The 18,672-nt window shown below is 41.1% G+C and overlaps 9 protein-coding genes across 9 annotated transcripts; 7 read left to right on the forward strand and 2 right to left on the reverse strand.

Annotated features, from left to right (window-relative positions):
* Positions 1–1,519: 1,519 nt before the first annotated feature.
* On the forward strand, positions 1,520–2,122 carry SS1G_07034 (predicted protein; the record flags this gene model as incomplete). Its single annotated transcript, XM_001591538.1, has 1 exon — positions 1,520–2,122. One exon carries the CDS (start codon positions 1,520–1,522, stop codon positions 2,120–2,122), a length of 603 nt encoding a protein of 200 aa, XP_001591588.1.
* A 2,457-nt stretch (positions 2,123–4,579) lies between these two features.
* Positions 4,580–5,272, forward strand: SS1G_07035 (predicted protein; the record flags this gene model as incomplete). Its single annotated transcript, XM_001591539.1, has 1 exon — positions 4,580–5,272. One exon carries the CDS (start codon positions 4,580–4,582, stop codon positions 5,270–5,272), a length of 693 nt encoding a protein of 230 aa, XP_001591589.1.
* Positions 5,273–6,028: 756 nt separating this feature from the next.
* Positions 6,029–6,919, forward strand: SS1G_07036 (predicted protein; the record flags this gene model as incomplete). The annotated part of the gene is made up of 2 exons (XM_001591540.1): positions 6,029–6,122; positions 6,405–6,919. The coding sequence occupies 2 exons, from the start codon at positions 6,029–6,031 to the stop codon at positions 6,917–6,919; spliced, it is 609 nt and encodes a 202-aa protein (XP_001591590.1).
* An 857-nt stretch (positions 6,920–7,776) lies between these two features.
* On the forward strand, positions 7,777–7,920 carry SS1G_07037 (predicted protein; the record flags this gene model as incomplete). The annotated part of the gene is made up of 1 exon (XM_001591541.1): positions 7,777–7,920. The coding sequence occupies one exon, from the start codon at positions 7,777–7,779 to the stop codon at positions 7,918–7,920; it is 144 nt and encodes a 47-aa protein (XP_001591591.1).
* A 581-nt stretch (positions 7,921–8,501) lies between these two features.
* SS1G_07038 (predicted protein) lies at positions 8,502–9,025 on the reverse strand (the record flags this gene model as incomplete). Its single annotated transcript, XM_001591542.1, has 3 exons — positions 8,502–8,597; positions 8,681–8,768; positions 8,880–9,025. The coding sequence occupies 3 exons, from the start codon at positions 9,023–9,025 to the stop codon at positions 8,502–8,504; spliced, it is 330 nt and encodes a 109-aa protein (XP_001591592.1).
* A 707-nt stretch (positions 9,026–9,732) lies between these two features.
* SS1G_07039 (hypothetical protein) lies at positions 9,733–11,667 on the forward strand (the record flags this gene model as incomplete). Its single annotated transcript, XM_001591543.1, has 9 exons — positions 9,733–9,961; positions 10,014–10,113; positions 10,169–10,194; positions 10,250–10,343; positions 10,431–10,462; positions 10,608–10,774; positions 10,895–11,060; positions 11,118–11,444; positions 11,498–11,667. 9 exons carry the CDS (start codon positions 9,733–9,735, stop codon positions 11,665–11,667), a joined length of 1,311 nt encoding a protein of 436 aa, XP_001591593.1.
* Positions 11,668–11,973: 306 nt separating this feature from the next.
* SS1G_07040 (hypothetical protein) lies at positions 11,974–12,359 on the reverse strand (the record flags this gene model as incomplete). Its single annotated transcript, XM_001591544.1, has 2 exons — positions 11,974–12,044; positions 12,101–12,359. The coding sequence occupies 2 exons, from the start codon at positions 12,357–12,359 to the stop codon at positions 11,974–11,976; spliced, it is 330 nt and encodes a 109-aa protein (XP_001591594.1).
* A 420-nt stretch (positions 12,360–12,779) lies between these two features.
* SS1G_07041 (protein hob3) lies at positions 12,780–14,433 on the forward strand (the record flags this gene model as incomplete). Its single annotated transcript, XM_001591545.1, has 7 exons — positions 12,780–12,792; positions 12,860–12,910; positions 13,060–13,105; positions 13,606–13,679; positions 13,732–13,879; positions 13,931–13,989; positions 14,039–14,433. The coding sequence occupies 7 exons, from the start codon at positions 12,780–12,782 to the stop codon at positions 14,431–14,433; spliced, it is 786 nt and encodes a 261-aa protein (XP_001591595.1).
* A 3,071-nt stretch (positions 14,434–17,504) lies between these two features.
* On the forward strand, positions 17,505–18,286 carry SS1G_07042 (hypothetical protein; the record flags this gene model as incomplete). The annotated part of the gene is made up of 3 exons (XM_001591546.1): positions 17,505–17,663; positions 17,723–18,042; positions 18,091–18,286. The coding sequence occupies 3 exons, from the start codon at positions 17,505–17,507 to the stop codon at positions 18,284–18,286; spliced, it is 675 nt and encodes a 224-aa protein (XP_001591596.1).
* Positions 18,287–18,672: the final 386 nt, after the last annotated feature.

Genomic DNA, 18,672 nt, shown 5'->3' on the forward strand with positions numbered 1-18,672 from the left:
GATGTGGTTGGGGGCTAGGTAGTACTTTGTATTTGGTTGAGTAGGTATAGATGAAGAGGATATGGAGTGGATGTAGGAGTGGAGATGAGGAATGGAGATAGAAATCTTGGTAGTGGACACGCTCCTGGTTGAGAGTTTGGTTTTCTTATACTTTATTTATTTATTTGTTTACTTGAATAGCTAGTTAGTTGGTTGGGTTTTTAGGGGTTCTTAGGGGATGGGGAGGGGTGGGGAAGTGGAAGTGGAAGTGAGATTGTGTGAGATTTTGTTTTTTCAGGTGAGAAAGTGGTGGGAAGGGGATGTTATTGAGATGGTTTATTGATGGGGGTTCTGCGAGTGTAAGTGGGAGGGGAGGTGGGGTGGAGGTACGGTGTAGAGGTGCAGAGGTATGGGGTATGGAGGTTTGGTGAGACTGAGGGTGGAAGGGTAGGGTATAATTCGGAGCGGATGCGTATATTGAGTGTAGAACTTGAGGGTTTGGGTGTGTTTCTGAATTTGTTTTGCTCCCGGTATTTTTAGCCTAGGAATCCTCTGATATTAGTCGTATCTTGTAAGATATAGAGAGGAGATGTGGATCTGTGGTGCTCTTTTGTTATTTGTATCGTGCTTTCGAAAGAGAAGGAGCAGACGAGGATGGCAATATGGGGGATCTTTTCCTTTTTCTCTCCTTTCTTTTCTCTTCCTTTTTGAAGCCGCGATGCTGGTATGGGTCATTCGTTCATTGTTCTCATTTTGCATAAGATGTGGTGGTTTTGCTGTATAAGGAGACTCAGAGTATGCTTCGGTTTTATATGCGTCATGCGAAATAGATAATTGCAGACCGGGCGGCTTTTGGAAGAATAGTCATCGTCCCTTAGTTTGAAGCCCATTTTTGAGGGATTTGGTTATTCATACTAGGTGTGTATTATTTTGATTATTCTATAAGCGATCTGCTTTTTCAAAAGTCATGAATGATAGTTAGTATATTTCGAGACATTTTTGAAGGATCCTGATTTTTCATGTGGTTCATTCAGATCTACTGCTAGCTATGTTTTTTTTTTTTTTTCAAATAGTCATAATCCTCAGTTCTGGAGTCAGTTCTCAGAAATCTACCTATTCATACCGTACTTGTCATTTCTCACACCACTTATATTTTTGGCAATCATAAATATTCATATTGAAGTAGATTCATAAATATCATGAGCAATTGAATACACACTCATCTATATTTTCGGCAAAGACTATATGAATAGGACGTCGAAAATGATATTCTTTTGAATCATCATAATCTATAAAAATGTGCTTAAAAGAGTTGAAGTTCCCGCTCTGCTTTCTTTTCTTTTCCTTTCTTTCCAAACTTATGTTCTACGAAGACATTTTCTATGATATTTGATATTCGATACCTTACATTCGATACTTACATTTGACATCTCCATCTCGATTTCGATAACGCTTTCAATAACTTTAATAACGCTTTACATCTTATTCACTCTTCTCGCAATCACGCCGAAACGAGAAAGTCACTTGCAGGTTGTTCATTATGCGAAAGACTTGGACCACTGAGGCAACTCGTTTATGCATATGGCTTGCCCTAGGCGTGCGTGAATATGAAATGAAACAAATACGAGAAAATACGAAAGAAAGCAACAAGAAGTGGGAACTAACCTATAGTAATTACGGAAATACCATTTCAGGCCTCTGGTTTCTTGAGTCGGACATATATGAGTCCGTTGCAGATTTTATGAGCGTTTTGGACGAAAAAATATCCTTCGACCCTAATAGAGAATTCAATGCCTCCAAAATTGCAAGCTGTCTTTATAAATTTAATCATCACTGGCAAGTACTTGTGGTGGTCCCACAAGAACCAGAAATCGACCTGGGCGACATCTTACCAGGAGAGTTCAGTGAATTCGGTTTCTCAGCGGTTCTCGAAGCAACCATGCGTCTTATGCCTGGTACCAAGAATGATACTCCATTGTGGTGGGAAATTATCCAGAAGAAATGGGTGTTTATTTTCCAGAAATATTTAAAAAACCAGCTCCGAGTACGGCTCATTCCATTCCGCAATCCTATTACGAGGAAGAGGTTCCACTTCATTCGCCTGATCAAAACCCTAACACTCTCGTTTACAATTCCAACTTAGAGGGGCTTAATTCACATCAACTGCCTCCACAATCTTATTCAGGAGGAGGAGGGGCTCTGCTTCATTCGCCTGACCAAAACCCTGGCCCATCCACTTACACTTCCAACCCTTACTTCTCCGCTTACACTTCCAATGTAGGGGCATTCGATCCCCATCAACTACCTTTACAATCTTATCCAGGAGGAGAAGGAATTCCAATTCAGGAGAATTCGGTCAACATCAATTTCCTTCACAACCTAATTCAGGGGAATACGATCAATATCAATTTCCTTCACAGTCTAATTCAGGGGAATTCGGTCAACATCAATTTGCTTCACAGCCTAATTCCGGAGGAGAACATACATCTGGGTTCTTTTCATCTACCACCGGATCCCTGAGGCCAGAATCCATCTCAGGGTTATCAATAGGGCGGTATCTGAGGCTCATCCACTGTTGTCAATATGCCATCTTGCATTCCGCTCAATATTCGCAAGATCAGAGGAATCTCGGGTCTCAACACTCAATATTCGTGTTCCCTCGCCCAGTGCATTTCTTAATTTCTTTATGATGGTTTTATGGAATAAATGAAAAGTTAGAAAATCCTTGAGTGGTACAGGAATCTGCTCTTTTTTTCTTCTTTTTTTTCCTGTTTCTTGTGTTTCGATGTTTTTTGATTGGATTGAATTTGTGTCTAAAGCGGGGGAGAATCTCAGGGGTGTATGGAAAAGTCAAAGTGGTAGAGGCGATGAGGACCGAGGAGCGATGGAAAATGGGGAAGTTCTTGAGATTTTGTGGTTACTAGGCATAAATTCATATCCATTTATCGTTCAACAAAATGCATTTCCTCGGAAATACTCATCGTTGTGATGTATGTGATGATATCTTGACGGTTTGGTTGAATTGCCTGATTTGTTGATGGAATGGTGTGACTTGATTGTTAGTAGGAGTCGAAATAATATGAGGGGTACCTTAAGTGTCATTCATACGTTCTCTTTAGAGTTAATCTGTAATTTCTCCTAGGGCTGATTTTCTTATGATAATCATAAGTCATCAAGTTCAAGCTGGCTTGGTGTTCTTCCTATGATATTTACTTGTATAGTCGCAAATACTCAGTTAAGAGTCAACATGGTTTTGCTTCTTGATATTACACATACTTCTCACTGTTTCTGTTAATTCATATTTTGAGGGTATTCGGGATGATTCGCGATTTTCGCACACATCATCAGTTTAATGATATTCACTTTTTGAACATTCACGAACCTCAATTCTGGAGTCATTTCAAAGTGTATTTTGTCGATTACACTTATAATTTCATGTTTCCCAGGCCATCCTTTCTAACTACATTCATGACTCTGTAGTTCGGGGTGAGTGTGTATCCAGTTCATCTATCTACAGTCATTGATTCTCATTTTGGAGTCAGTTGGTGTTTATTCTCGCACGTCATTCCTTATAATTCTAGTCATAATTCTCTATATTGGAGTCAAAATGTACTCATCATACTTATTTACTGTCAATAATCCTTATCATACCTTCAGTTTCTACTCATTCTCTCCATGAACAGTCAGAACCCCGTGTTTTAGAGCATATTCATACCTTAATACTCGAAATAATCATGAATAATCGTGCTTTGGCCTCGAAGACATGATTCAATTTTTGACTTCAAATGTGCTTAAAAGAGCCGCGACCCCCCCCCCCCCCCCCCTCTCTCTGGTCTACCTTCTTTTTCCTTTTGTTCTACATCTACAACAACATCTATTACATCTCCATAACTTGGAGTTTCGATACAGATTTTACATAGCCGACACAGTTTAACATCATGCACTCTACCATCAGAAGCATTCCACCCTCGACTCCCAATAAGATCTTACAAATACTTGATGCTGCACCTCAAACCCTACATCAACCACACCCATTGCTACCATACAAATATCATCATACTCCATCATCAATCACTTTCCACGCCCCACTTCAATACTAAAACACAACGCCTCTTACTCTGAGCTACCGAAACTCATTTCTACAAGACCATCCACAAATTCTTCAAACTTTCGACGTTGAATGAACCTAATATCCATAACCAACAACAACGAAGAAAACGAAAGTATCGCTTATTCAGAGCTCCGTTCTTCGTCAACATCCACTCATTTACCTTCTCAATACTTCAGCCTCTAACTACTCCAAAGGCTCAGGCTCTTGAAGTACGTCTTAATTACCATCATGGACGCTACTCCAATGTACTGGGACGATGACTTGGAAGTATTAGTGACCTTCCTTGCATATGGCTTACAAAAATTTGATCCTGTAGCCCAATCTGGAATGTACAAGCCGAATGCATGAACATTTATAGTAGGCTTGATGAATGCACTAGTTATAAGCGGGTCCAAAGGCATCGATAAGTTCCGAGCGCAAAGCGTGAAGTGGAGCTTAGAGACTGAAAAGTTTCGTGCGAAGATTAGGCTAGATGCGCCACGACCAGCCATGCCGAATGAATCCTGGCTTCCCAAAAATATCTTGAACATCATATTGGGACATTCGGCGCTAGATCCATACCAGTGGGGAGGGATTACAGTGAGAGGTATTGTGGAAGCCATTAGAGAATTACAAAGGCAATATCCTCGTGAGGGTATACAGTTACCAGGCTGTAGAGAACCTTGGAGTGAAGAGGACGGCGAAATACTTACAAAATATAACCAAGGAAAATTTTGGGAACATGGTAATTTTCGCGAAGTTGAAGCACAAGATGCAAGAAAACTAGCAGAAAGTCAGCGACAAGCTAGTAACTCTGAAGGCATCTCGTATTCTGCGAGAACCTATCAAGAGGGAGTTTACAATACTGGAACCCAACAGCAAGGGACCTATGAAAGTGGAGCTTACAATGCTGGAATTCAGCATCCGGGAGCTTATGCACAGGGAGCCTACAACACTGGAATCCAGCAGCCAGGCACTTATGAAAGCGGAGTCTACAATACTGGAGTCCAGCCAGGGACCTATGAAAGCTGCCCCTACAGTGCTGGGGTTCAGCATCCGCAAACCTATAATACTGGAACCCAGCAGCAAGGAACCTACAATACTGAAAACCAGCAGTCAGGAACCTACGGAGGGGGAGCCTACAATGCTGGAGCTCAGCATCCGGGAACTTACAATACTGGAGACCGGTATTGGGGGACCTAGGCAGAGGGACTCAACGCAGTGGAAGGGTCAAGAAATTAGTCGAAGTGATTATTCCGCTGCTGATCAGACATCCCAATTCTCGTCTCCTAGCGTTCTTCTGCAGTTTCCAACTGTCTCAATGCATTTCACACTCTCTGTGGAGTTTTAACATTGATTGTATGGCAAAGAAAATAAACTGGAGGTGTGGTTTAAACTTTAGAGTCTGGCGTTTTTAACAAAAAATGTGTTTCTTATGAGATAGCAATGGGCTATTCTGCTCATGTCTAGGGAGAAGGTGTTTTCTAGTTTTTCAACTGTGACATACTGCTAGTCGGTACTACTCTCAGAAATGTTTTATTGTGGTTGTTAATAAGCTGTGCCGGCCATAGCGAGAGAACAGGAAATTTACAGTTTTAAGAATTTTAGCATTCGAGGTTTAGGGAAATACCAAAAAGAAATCGTTGTCTTTTTACAAATAACTGACTTAAAGTGACATCCCCTTTTTCACGCCAAGATGTTTTGAAGATGTGGATTCTTCATAAAAGAACTAGGTGAAATTCTTGAGGCAAGTAGAAAATTCCTAGGCCTTGCCCGTGACTCTTTCCTTTTTCATTTGGTGTTGCGACTTCCGTTTAATCAAAATCTTTCCCTTTCTACTTTCCTGGGACTTGATATTTATGGAGATGATATATAGTGGAACTTTTAACACTTGAATATAACACTTCTGCTCATACATCTGTTATTCAACTAAGTCTAGCATATTCTTTTTAAAACATTATGAGGACAAGTGTTCCTTGGAGTGAAAAAGAAAAAGAGTTGTGTAGTTGGCTGATTGCGATGTTGATGTTAGGAGGACTTGAGTATTTAAGTGGTAAAGGTCGGATGGAAATATCAACATTGATGACAGAAATTCATCTCTCCGCCGGAATATATGAGAATTCTCACAGAATTCACAGTGCTAACTCGATAAGGAACCATAAAAACAAGTTTTTTAAGCCAGAATTTGAATTCCCAGGGGCGTCTATGCCAACAAGGCCTGACTGGCTTCCGATAGAGTTCCAATCGCTCGGAAACGACGGTTTCACCTGTGAAGATATTGAGAGATGTGTCAATTTTTTGCGTGATGCGTCGAATGCTGACGGGCCGTCGCAAGTTGAAGCAAATGCAAAGAGTAATTTGGACGTTGAAAAGTCTCCTCAGATTACGGAATCTACTTCTCCTCACCGAGCCGATGGGCCGACCCAGAAATCACAAGATACAACAAACCAACGAAGGAAGCCATCTAAGTCGTCACCATACGCCCGAACATCAAGTAATAGTGGTGTCGCCTTTGATTCCGCCCCGCCGGCTTCAGCCGCTGGGATTAAAAATCCGTTCAAGGGGGACCCTTCAACAATTTGTCTTCCGCCGTTAAGACAATTCGTGGATCAACATTCATCTTCCGTCGCATCCACAGGCTTGAGCCATACGTACATGAGCGACTACAGCAATCATGCCCAGCAGCCCCAGAGCACTTTTGAAAATAAAGAAACTGCTGCTCCAAATATCATACAGGAAAAAGCTGAAGGTGCTCTCGGAGACATAAACAGCAGTGTTTCTAAGGAAAACCCATCTTCCAGAATACCATCCCCGCCACCATCAAACTCCCAGAAAGTTGCACAGGATTAAAATCCTGCGACACAAGCGTACGGCTTCCAACCCGCCAATCCTTCAAATTCTTCTGGCGCAAGTCCGTCGTACACAAGCAGCTCTGATACTCTTCAAAATTTGACTTGCGCTTCCATCGAACAGTCCATCAATGCTCAGAACATTGCAAACAACTCTCCTTTAGCAACCAATGTTCTTCAAGCGAGTCCGAATTTTGCGGAATTAGGCAGCGAAAAATGCGTTTTAACTTCACCGTACAAACATCAAACATAATTCCTCCGGTGGACTACAATCTGGCTGGCGGGGATAGTTGATTCTTCAACTTTGTGTCGAAAAATGAGTACCTATCTTTTGAAATGCAGCGACTTTGAACTCCTATTAAAAGCATATCCAATATTGGATGGTTCGGGTTTGGGAACGGAAATTATTAGCGCTGTGAAAATTATATTACAATACTAGATGCCGTCCTCATCTTTGATACTATGTGAAATCATATGCAGTACTAGGCCGCTCGAAGCTTTAGAAGATTTCGGACCTCTCTTGGCCGTATCGCCTGATCGAAAATTTCCTCCATAGCGGCAAGCTTTTTATCTCGCTTGGATGATTTGTAAAAGGTCCAAAGTCGCTTGGGACGGCCTTTTCGTATTCATGTTGGTATTATTCTTGCTTTGGGCTGAAGTGTCTCTTTTCTGAGGACCAAGAGTTTTTGCAGTTGCACCTGCATCCATCATGCCGTAGAGGGGAGGGGCAAAGCCTGTAACACGGCCTGCATCGTAGTCTGCGCAATATACTGGGTGAGATACTATTTCGTTCGCTTGTTGCATTGCGATGAAGTCGGCAAGGGCGGTTGGAGTAGTCTCCACGTGGAGGACACATTAATGGTAACTGCTTCTGATCAAATGCTGGTACTAGCTTCAGCACCACCGATAACTACAAAGACTAGTACGCCGCTGATTTTTCTTGATTTTCCACCTGAACTATGGGTTGATGGAAAGAGAATGTATGGAGTTGAAGTCACGTGAAATTGAACTTCATTCCAGCCAACTTTGGAGGAGGATATGTGTAAAGCACGAGACGATGATGGCTTTGATGTAAGTTTGGTGGAGATATGGATACCTCAGCAAGATGCTAATGCTTTAGATCTTGTTGATGCATTGGCATCAAGGGAGAAGCTCGCATTAATAAGGCCAGGACAAGTAGGCAAGTATGAGTATATCATACTTCCCCTGCCTCTGCTATTTTATTGCATCGTGCTGCCATCGAAAATGCCATTTTGTTAAGTAGTTATGTATATCGGGTTGATATAAAGACAAATGCATTATCCATAATGCATGCCTATATATGTATGGATGGTGGCTCTCAGCATTAAGTTGTTTGCTGCTGCTCCGAAGATATTGATATCTCCACTTTTATTATTAATAAGCAACTTAGAATTAACCTAAATGAAAGCTCTTCATGTACCCCTCGCGTTCTTTCCCTTGTCTAATCTTTTAATCTTCTGTTCAAGCAAAAGATATCTCAATTCATTAATCCTTTGCACGGAGTACACGGAGTTAGGTTACATCTATCCATTTGGCTAGTGCTTCCCAATCGCGCGAAATAATTATAATACGGGCCAACAACTTTCGGGGATTTCGGGGAGGCGCGCATAGATCAAACGAACCCTTTGTGTAGCGAGCATGACTTCATCACTCGTGACCTATGGTGCTAAGATGTGCTGCAATTTAAAAGGCTAATTTATCATATCAAATGCTCTTCGCGATTTGATGTCGATGAAAAAACTAACATCTTCGTCGGCGCAATGTTGTGCGATGCGGTATCAATTCTCAAAAGGGCGAGCGGCTCAATGCTACGAGAAATGCCGAAGAAGCTATGCACGGCAAGTTACCTATGGCAAGGTTAGGCTTAGGGAATGTCAAGAGTGGATGAATTTGAATCACACTACCGGATTGCCTACCTCAAATCCGTGATGTTACTTCACTATTTTGCCGAGGCAAGCCTGGATAAAGAGCGAATGCAATTTTGGAGTCTGATTGCTGCTCTCAGAGTATTTGGGAAACACATCTCGGCAGTACATGAGATGTAAAATAACATTCGCTCTGTCGCGATTTCCCAGCTCTGCGACATATGGGGGATTTTATTTCCAGTCTTTAAATCTACTCGCTCTCATTTCACGCATCTGATTTCATTCACTGTCCGCCACTTTGGTTTCAATCTGCTTGAGCCTTTGGAGACTGCAGTATTTATCCAGCCGGTATCTGGGGTAGTCTCCACATATCCCCAGATATCTCTTGTAGCCAAGACGTCACTACCCCTGTGGTACAGCAGTATCAAATTTGTTCCGCAGGCTTTTTATCCCACGAATCGCTAAGCGCACCTTAAATCACGGGCCATTAAACTTTACTTTTTTGCCCAATATATATTAGACTTGTTGTTTGATCGTCGTGAGGATCCCTTTCCACGCACATCATTACTTCATTCGCTAAACGTGTTCCCCTATTCTGGAAGGTTGAATGCGCGGATGCTTTCATATGCATGTTCTTTTCTGCCCCTGTTGTCTCTACCACTTTTTCTATATAAGCGCATCAATGTTGAACAAGATGTGTTGCTGCCAAGAGCGGCTTCGAGGTACCCTGTTCAATTGATATGGGCTTGGCAAGAGATCACTCACCATCCTAAAGGTTCTCTTCAAGCAGAAAATAGATTTAGGATGCATGTATATGTGCTAAATATGTTCTTCCTGTTTTCCTTCAGTCCATCAAATGCCATGCCCTTTTCCATTCCGCTAATTCCCAAAATCAAATACCTAAGAATCTAAAAATTACGAGCTCAGAATGCATTTTAACCTTCAAGCGATTCTGCTTTCCGTGTCGTTGTTCGTGCCATCACTTGTTTCTGCCCAGCTAGCTTCCGGTTATCCTATAGGCCCTCTTACTTCTTCAGATTCGAAATGGGCGAAGAAGGTCTGTGATGTCACCAAGTATGGCGCAGTAGCCGATGGAAAGACAGATTTAGGTACTCCTCTTCTTGCAGCGTTTAACGCCTGTGCGAGTGGTGGTGTCGGTATGTTGATAGGCCTATGTTTGCTCTTGTATAATACTGAAGTATGAGTTAGTGAACATACCTCTTGGTAACTATGCTATGTCTACATGGGTAACGCTATCTGGCGGCAAGGCATGGGCTATAAACCTCGAGGGTGTCATATTCAGAACGGGGTGAGCTCTCTCGTAACATTGCATCTATTTCAATTTTCTGAGAACTTGGTTGCAGCACTGCAGGCGGACACATGATTGTCAGTAAGTTTAATCGCCAGTCATCCATACTTGTGGCATTTCCTAATCTCAACCTTAGTCGAAAACTCGACCGACTTCGAACTCTACAGTAGCAGGTCAAGCGGTGCCATTCAAGGTTATGGATACGTGTTTCACGCTCAGGGGACTTATGGGTAAGACAACATGACATATATGCTCTTCGAGAATATTGTTGACACTTAGGGAAGCCCTCGTCTTATTCGGCTCATCAATGTAGTCAGTTTTGCTATCCATGATATTGCTCTTGTCGATTGTAGGTTACCTTCAAATCTTTCTGCATACGATCGAATCCCAAAATACTCAACTCAGTCCCATGCATTAAAGACATTGTACCCAATAAAATCCTCCCAATACTTCTCCCCATTTGCATCTTTTATAACTGCTGAACATTTCATTAGCTCCAGCATTCCACCTCATTCTCGACACGGTACAAAATGGCGAAGTATACAATATGATCATCCGTGGTGGAAACGAGGGTGGATTAGACGGCATCGATGTTTGGGGTTTCAACGTCCATATTCATGATGTTGAGGTTACTAATAAGGACGAATGCGTTACTGTCAAGGTATGTTTTCTAGCCCTTACAATCCTCATCTGTAAAGTCTACTTCATCTACCAGCCTAGATCATTGCATCTCTTGATTGCCTAAAACCATTATTTACTACATGAAATTAACAGAACTTAGAATCCATCCAACCACATGCTCATCGAGAATATCCATTGTAATGTAAGTGGAGGATGTGCAATAGGTAGTCTGGGGTCGGATACTGCCATTTCGAAGATTACTTACAACAATATTTACACCTGGCAATCGAATCAGATGTTTATGATCAAGAGTAACGGTGGATCAGGTATGCATTCTGTCACTCACCATCATAATGCCATCACACTCTAATAAATTCCTCCAGGATCGGTATCCGATAGCGTATTCTCAAATTTCATAGGCCACAGCAACGCATACTCTCTCGATATTGACTCGTATTGGAAATCAACACCAGCAGACGGCAATGGTGTTTTATATACAGGTCTGACTTTCTCGAATTGGAAAGGAACCTGTGCAAATGGTGCTGCTAGAGCACCTATCCAAATTATTTGTCCAACAGGACAGCCTTGCGCGGGCTTGAGCATTACAAATTTTGCCATGTGGACAGATACAGGTAGTTACGAGATATATAAATGTGAAAATGCTTGGGGTGATGGAGGGTGCTTGGTTCACGGATCAGCGCATACAGCTTGTGAGTTTGCATGATGTTTTGATGTTATCATTTGCTAATAAATGCTATGTTAGATGCCATCGTGACACAAACAGTATCTTCAGCTCCTTCCGGCTACTCGGCTGCAAAAATGCCAAATGACCTCGCTGCTGGGTATGCGCTCACGGCTAGTATTCCTATTCCTACGATTCCCACCACTTTCTTCCCTGGACAAGTTCCGGCAACGAAGAGAGCGTACCCATAGTATTGGAGTGGAAAAGTGCCAAAAATGCATAATCATATAAACATCAGAAGTGTAAATAGTTGCTGAAAGAAAAATGATTGAAGAATTTTACTTTGCCCAATTCCTTTATCCTCAGGCATGTTGATGCTTCCATTTGATGATATAGTATTACCAAAGAATATCTGGAAATGTCCGTCTAGAAATAGCAACCGTATCGCGCATTTTTCGTGATAGAAATTTCATATTTCGTTCAACATGCGACTTTCAATGTTTTGACCATAACTCCAATCGCCATGACTCCATTATTTCTCGCAGTGCTTGCGTTATTTATGCAATGTTATCAACCTCCATTCCCTGGTTCTCCGCATTTGCTGCTGTCTCTGAGGTCTCTGGAGCATCTGAATTATACTTAGCATCAAAGCCCTCATCCCAATTGTGAATCAATAGTACTGACCAGTCATTTTGACTTCTCCTTCTTTCATGGCCTGCTTCAATGCTCTTTGACGTGCACAGTTTTGCGCCTTCTGCAACTTTCGAGCTTTCTTTCCGGATACAGGTGCTAAAGGTCCACTGGTAGGGAAGAGAACAGTACTGGCTCTGGTACCTCTTGGATTCTTAGTAATTTTGTTGATAGCATTCTTGCGTTGAGTCTTGGCTCGGTTTGCGATCTTGCGCTTCTTTTGGGGAACGTTGGGATTGCTTTTGGATGCCATTTTTTTGTACTTTGCGATTTTCTAAATGGTGGACTGGGCTGAAGGATGAAGTTCTTTATTTAGTATGGAGAATTGGGATAGGAAAATAATTATTCTGGAAAGCTCGGACTTGTTGCAGGATTAGGAATGGATTAATACTTTCACCGAATCCGATGCTTGCAGCTGCAGCTGCGCCACAAGTCAAAGCCAAGTTTACTACCTGAGTTCCCGAATTCATCATCATTGTCATTAGTTTTCCTGAATATATTCACATTCACATTTAAACTAATATTGCTGATACACCACCTTCTTTCTTTACTACGTGTGAAAATCCAAAGTTCTTTCGAATCGCGAATACTTATTTTATCTGTTTACTACTTGCAGTCCAATTTTACAAATACCCAAACATTATTGTCTTGTTTATTTGAATAATCCATCATCATGTCGTGGGCAGGTAAGGGGAATACATTTGCAAACAATAAGATCATGAAGAGGACTGAACTAATTATAACTATCAAAAGGCTTTAAGAAAAATGTCAACCGGGCTACCACTCAGGTTATGATGAAGACTGGTAAGTGAACAATCTTGAGAAAGGTGAACAAGTTTGAGGAACTTTCGGGGGATTCGGGTGTCGACATCATAGGAATATGATGTTATCCCAAGTTCCTTGCGATGTATTGGATTGTTCATCTTCAGGCAGCAGGCTAATCTTATTTCAAGGCCATGTTGAGAAGACGAATGATCGAGATTATGAAGTTGAGGAAAGGTTAGTTTCAACTTCTTTACACAACTGTAGCAATGGTCGAATACGGCGCCACGGTGGAAAAGAAGAACAATGCAATAAAATCGCTATTGGATGAGCTTTATGCGCGCGATCTGGAGCTGCGAATAAATTGGGAGAATGCGAGCTATTCCAGCGACTCAGAATCCGAAAGCGAAGAACAGTCAGATTATCAGAAGAATTTCGAAGATGGAGAAGAGGCCGTACTCGAGAACCAAATTTCATCGCCCTCTCCCTTTGACTGCATCCACACTATCTCTCTCTTCTCTCGGCTACCATCCATCAAGTCCATATTTGCACTCTGTCGCAACGCAGTCCGATATTTCGAGCGATTACCTTCCATCCACTCCGTCCTCACTTTCAAGATCGACCTTTTCGGGATCAGAATCAGAATCAGAAGGCCTTGAATGGGATTGTTATGTTACAATGTTTACGGCAGCTAGAACGGAGGAGCGAGAGAGAATTGTTGTTGACCAAGTTTCTAGACGTTATCGCACTATGGAAGCCGCTTCATTGAGATTACAAAAGGAGTCGAAAGGCTACTTGGATTCATTGCGAGGTAGGCGGAGTCATTGGTATTTTTATCGAAGGTGGACTAACAACAAATGCAGCAATGACCGCTTCACAAATGCGCATTGCTGAGACCATTGATGCTTTCTATGGTGATGCCGGTGCGAAAGATGGTGTTAGTCGTAGTTACAAGCAAGCTGTAGAGGATCTCGATGCCGAGACAATCAAAGCTCTGGATGGTCCATATCGGTAAGAATTTTAGAGTTCCCAGCGCAAAATGGATAAGGCTAACTTCATTAGTACTACCGTTTTGGAGCCCATCTCTAGATTCTGTGCCTACTTCCCTGATATTAATGAATGTATGCATACTTAACTGACCCATTTTGATTCCTGCTAAACAGTGTTCAGGTATCAAGAAGCGTAACCATAAGCTTCTAGATTATGATGCCATGCGCGCAAAAGTCAAGAAGCTCGTTGAGAAGCCAGATAAGGATGTTACCAAACTTCCTCGCGCTGAAAAGGAGACCGAGATGGCTAAGGCGGCTTACGAGCAACTTAATGATCAACTCTTCAACGAACTTCCCCAACTTATCGACCTTCGTGTTCCTTACCTTGACCCCAGTTTCGAAGCTTTAGTTAAGATCCAACTTCGCTTCTGTGCTGAAGCATATTCTAGAATGGCACAAGTACAGCAATATTTGGATGCTGATACAAGAGAACAATATGCGCAAGGTCATCTTGATAGCAGGGTTGAACAAGTTTTGCAAGAAATACGCGAATTAAGCATTAGTGGAACAGTTTGAGTAGTGGGTACTTCATGAGACTTGATATCAGGAATGCTATCTGCATGGTAGTTCATGAAGATATGAATGGTGTTACATGGATAAGAGTTAGGGTTTTAAATGCCAAACGTTGTCAATTGACTTCGATACCAAAGGAAGGCGTTTGGGAAAGTTGTATACCATTGCCAGACCTAATTATAAAGGACTGAACATGTATTCATCTAGGATTTTTTTTATAGAAACTATAATTCTATCTTGCTGTTTGCGAGATTATAGCCACTAATTTGGGTCATCTGTATGTTGCCTATGATATGATATTTGACGCGCAATAGCGTCATAAAGGTTTGGCTAGATGTCAAGGAACGACTCGTCAAATAGAATAGCTATTGGCAGTGTGGCAAGCTATCATTTCATGAAATATCACCTCATGACAATTGAAGTATGTTGCGTGAATTCATTTTACAAATACCCTATTCTCGATATCGACGTTTAGTTTGCTCCTTCTCAGACATATATATGTGTGTGTGTGCAAACATGCATCCACCACTCCTCTTCCAAAAGATTTCGCAAAACTACTTCCATTCAATCTCAACTATTAATACCTAATATTAACAAAAGTTGGACTGTAATTGTAGATTTAGGTAGGTAAGATTACCTAGGATTAGGATTAGATGGAAGGAGTGAGGAGGGAGAGTGAGAGAGGGGGAGAGAGAGATAAGATGGTAATCTTATAATATCGATGTGAGGATAGGTACCTTGGGTTGGGGATTAGATCATATTATATCTTGTTTTATTTTTATTTTTTCGGATTCTGTTAATGTAAGGTTAACACTTTATCATTTTCCTCTCTTCTAACTATAACAAGTATTATAGGTCATCAAAGTAAAGTATATTCTATTATTGAAAAGAAGAAACTCGTCACTGAAAATTATTATCCTGTTAGGAAAGGGATGAGATGAAATATGATGAGGTGAGATGAGATTTGTTAAGTAAGGTTAATTTATCAATGATGTTTAAGGTATAGAAGGTATTACGAAGTGAGCGATTGGAAGTGAAATAAGGTTACTAGGTAGGTAATTAAATGAAAATATGATCGATGATATAGTTCCAGGGCTAACAAGGCGATGGACGGCTCGGCTTCATACCATGCAGACTACTATTATACTTAAACTTGTATCTATATGCACGCTGATTAATACTGCGTATTCAAGCGGGACATAGTGTACGGAGTAGACGATTCGTTGGATATTAGATGAATGGGGTGGTGAAAGGGATGAATTGGTGATATGTATGTGACTTATCATGGGCTTGCGAATTCGTATACTGTGGTTTTATATACTATATGCGAATTCTTTAGATGCTTCATAGACAGGGAAAGATGAAACTGAATGGTGAATATATCATAACAGTTGAAATGAGGGTTTGAATTAATTACAACTATAATTTGGCTTGTAATCGAGCGGGCGATTGTTCTTAGAACGATCAACTTCGAATGGAAGGAAAAGAAGAAGAATAATAGTAACATAAATAGCAGACCGAAAAGATACTCACCAAAACCTCAATCGACCAATCATTCCAAAGTAAGAATCCCAAATCATTTCATAGCCCTCAAGGGTCAAGACTAATTCTTCTTTTCGTAAAACTTGTATATTTCCAAGGTCGATTTGATATTTGATAGGATATCTATCTATACGCAATGTTAACGTTCGTTAAACGTTGTCGCAACTGTGTAACCGTGACATTCATTACAAGCGCGGCTCAAACACGCGCTTCCTGCAACGACCTATCTACCTACTTCCACTTCCTAGCTTTCAATCTGGGAATCAGAGGGAATTGCTGAAATATTACCTACTAACATATACCCTTGGAGCTAAAATATTAAACGATAGACGATCTAAGATCTTACATATAGTTACCACATTGCAAGCAACTATACGGTTTAAATAAAGCCGATGCATGAGGTCATCTCATCTCGATATCCCAAGCTCTTTATAAGGTAACAGTCACAGTTGAACAATTCCATACACTACAAACTCATCTCCCCAAAATCCTTATAAGTACAATATATCCGTATTTTCCGAACTAAAATCCAAAAATAAACCTACCTCAAGATATCTAACCTTATCTACATGCTCAAATACCTGTATTACAACATACAAAACACCCTTAAACACATACATATACACATAAGACTTACATATATAATATCGATGCCTAAATACCCAGGTACCGTTACACCAATTAGGTACTCATATTCTGTCAGAACCTTATTCGCGCGAGGGAGAGTTATGCATCGGCTTGAAAGTCTTGGAAGTCTTGGATTATTTGGTGGCGTGTTTTTTATGATAGGTCGGATATTTGTATAGGAGCTGAAAAGTTTGGAGGGTGTTGTTGTACAGGATTTAAGGGTTGGGACGATGGGATATAGATAGATGGGATTTTGGACTGTGTGATCCATGTGGTGATGTATAGATAGATGTATATGTTAGAATGGCTAATTATATGAAGCTTTAATCTTGAGATAAAAGATTGAAAGAGCGTAAACCGTACAACCCGTGCAAACAGTCAAAAAGTGCCAAGGTTGGGGGAATCAGTCAAACCTGCGGTCACACCCAAATAACATCAGTCACAGGACATGAATGAAACGAAACCCAGAATGTAGAAGATAGGAAATCAACCACACAATGACACATCTCAAACCTTAAAAATACACTTCCCGCATAAGGATCCAAACAATTTAAACTCGCAAATCAATTCATTGCGAACCCTGAAGTGATCACCAAAAGTGGAAGGGTAAATATGCTTGTCGCTCGTGAGGCTGAAAATGCCATGCCCTTGGCCATCCCACCTTCCCACCTTCCCACCGAATCAGGAGATGGCAGGCACGAAGGGATACTTGTATTTTCACCTGGACTTTCGACCTTTAAATATGAGTTCTGCGTTTACTTTTTCGCTTTCTGTATTTTTTTCTCTCTCTTTCGTGTATTGATATCGATATCGATATTCATATCCATATATTTTAAATTCTAGAGTGATACATACATACATACGACGAGAGACTCCGGATTGATTGAGCAAATCAAGAAGCTTTAATGATGGCTATCGCTGATAAAACTCATGTTCCTGGTGGGAAGACCCCGTTACTTGGTCTTCGTATTGCTCAATTAGTGCTTGCTATTATTATACTTGGTCTTTCGGCTTATGGAGTTTATTGGCTTGTGTTTGATGGAGATGCACTCACATTAGCCTCGGTAAGGCATATTCATTTTCTATCCTTTCAAACTAAAAACTAATATCATATGTTCCTCAGTCCGTTATCTCAATCGTCATCTGTGTCTATGTGATAGTAGCCAACACCGGAGCACCTGCCATATATAACTACTGGGCGGTACTCGGTCTCGATATAATTGCTGTGATACTTTGGGTCGTATCATTCCCTGTCCTTGCATCACAAATTGCAACTGCTGTCACCTACTACGACTACGATGACTATAGTTGTGGTTACTATTATTATTATTCTTGCTCTTATAAGCATAAACGTGGATTAGGTGTCGAAAAGCGTGCAGAGACTACCTGGGAGACTTACAAGGGAATAATGATCGCAACAGCTGCATTGGCGGGTATTCAGTTGTAAGTGTGAAAGTCACTGATTTATGACTTCTTGCTAATTTTATGCAGTGTACTTTTCGCAATTACTCTCATCATTCTCGCCATCAATATTCATCGTCACCGTAATGCTGGAGGTCATTGCGTACCAGGTTCTACAGCTCCTAGACAAAATGAGGTTGAACCAAAAACACAACCCAATACCACGGCGACTGTGGAGCAAAGCCAACCCGAGGTTTATAACCCACCAATCTCTCACACTCACTAAGTGTATTCGCAAGGCTGGTATATTAGGGTGAAGACAAAGGGAAGGATTTGAAGGTACAGGAGACAATGCATTACTGTGGAATATGGAGTCCTGGTTAGAGTGTTCGAGGATACCCGGATGTTTTCTTCGTGTGTATAATGTTATGGACGATTATGAATAATAAGACTGTATGAGAGGAAAGCGCTGAAACTTGTATGCAGCTTTCAATATAATATGGTTCCCATGCCCATCTTTGTACACAAAACCATTCGCGTGAGGTGTACTACTATAGATCGCAAGTTTGAAGGAGCAAGACAATTGATCTGTATCTTTCCTTTCATAATAAACATCTCATTCCCATCTCATAGTAGGACTATGAAGTATCTTGAATCTTCATCATTTACTAG

Source organism: Sclerotinia sclerotiorum, genomic scaffold (assembly GCF_000146945.2).
Source record: "Sclerotinia sclerotiorum 1980 UF-70 scaffold_9 genomic scaffold, whole genome shotgun sequence".
NCBI classification, from domain to species: domain Eukaryota; kingdom Fungi; phylum Ascomycota; class Leotiomycetes; order Helotiales; family Sclerotiniaceae; genus Sclerotinia; species Sclerotinia sclerotiorum.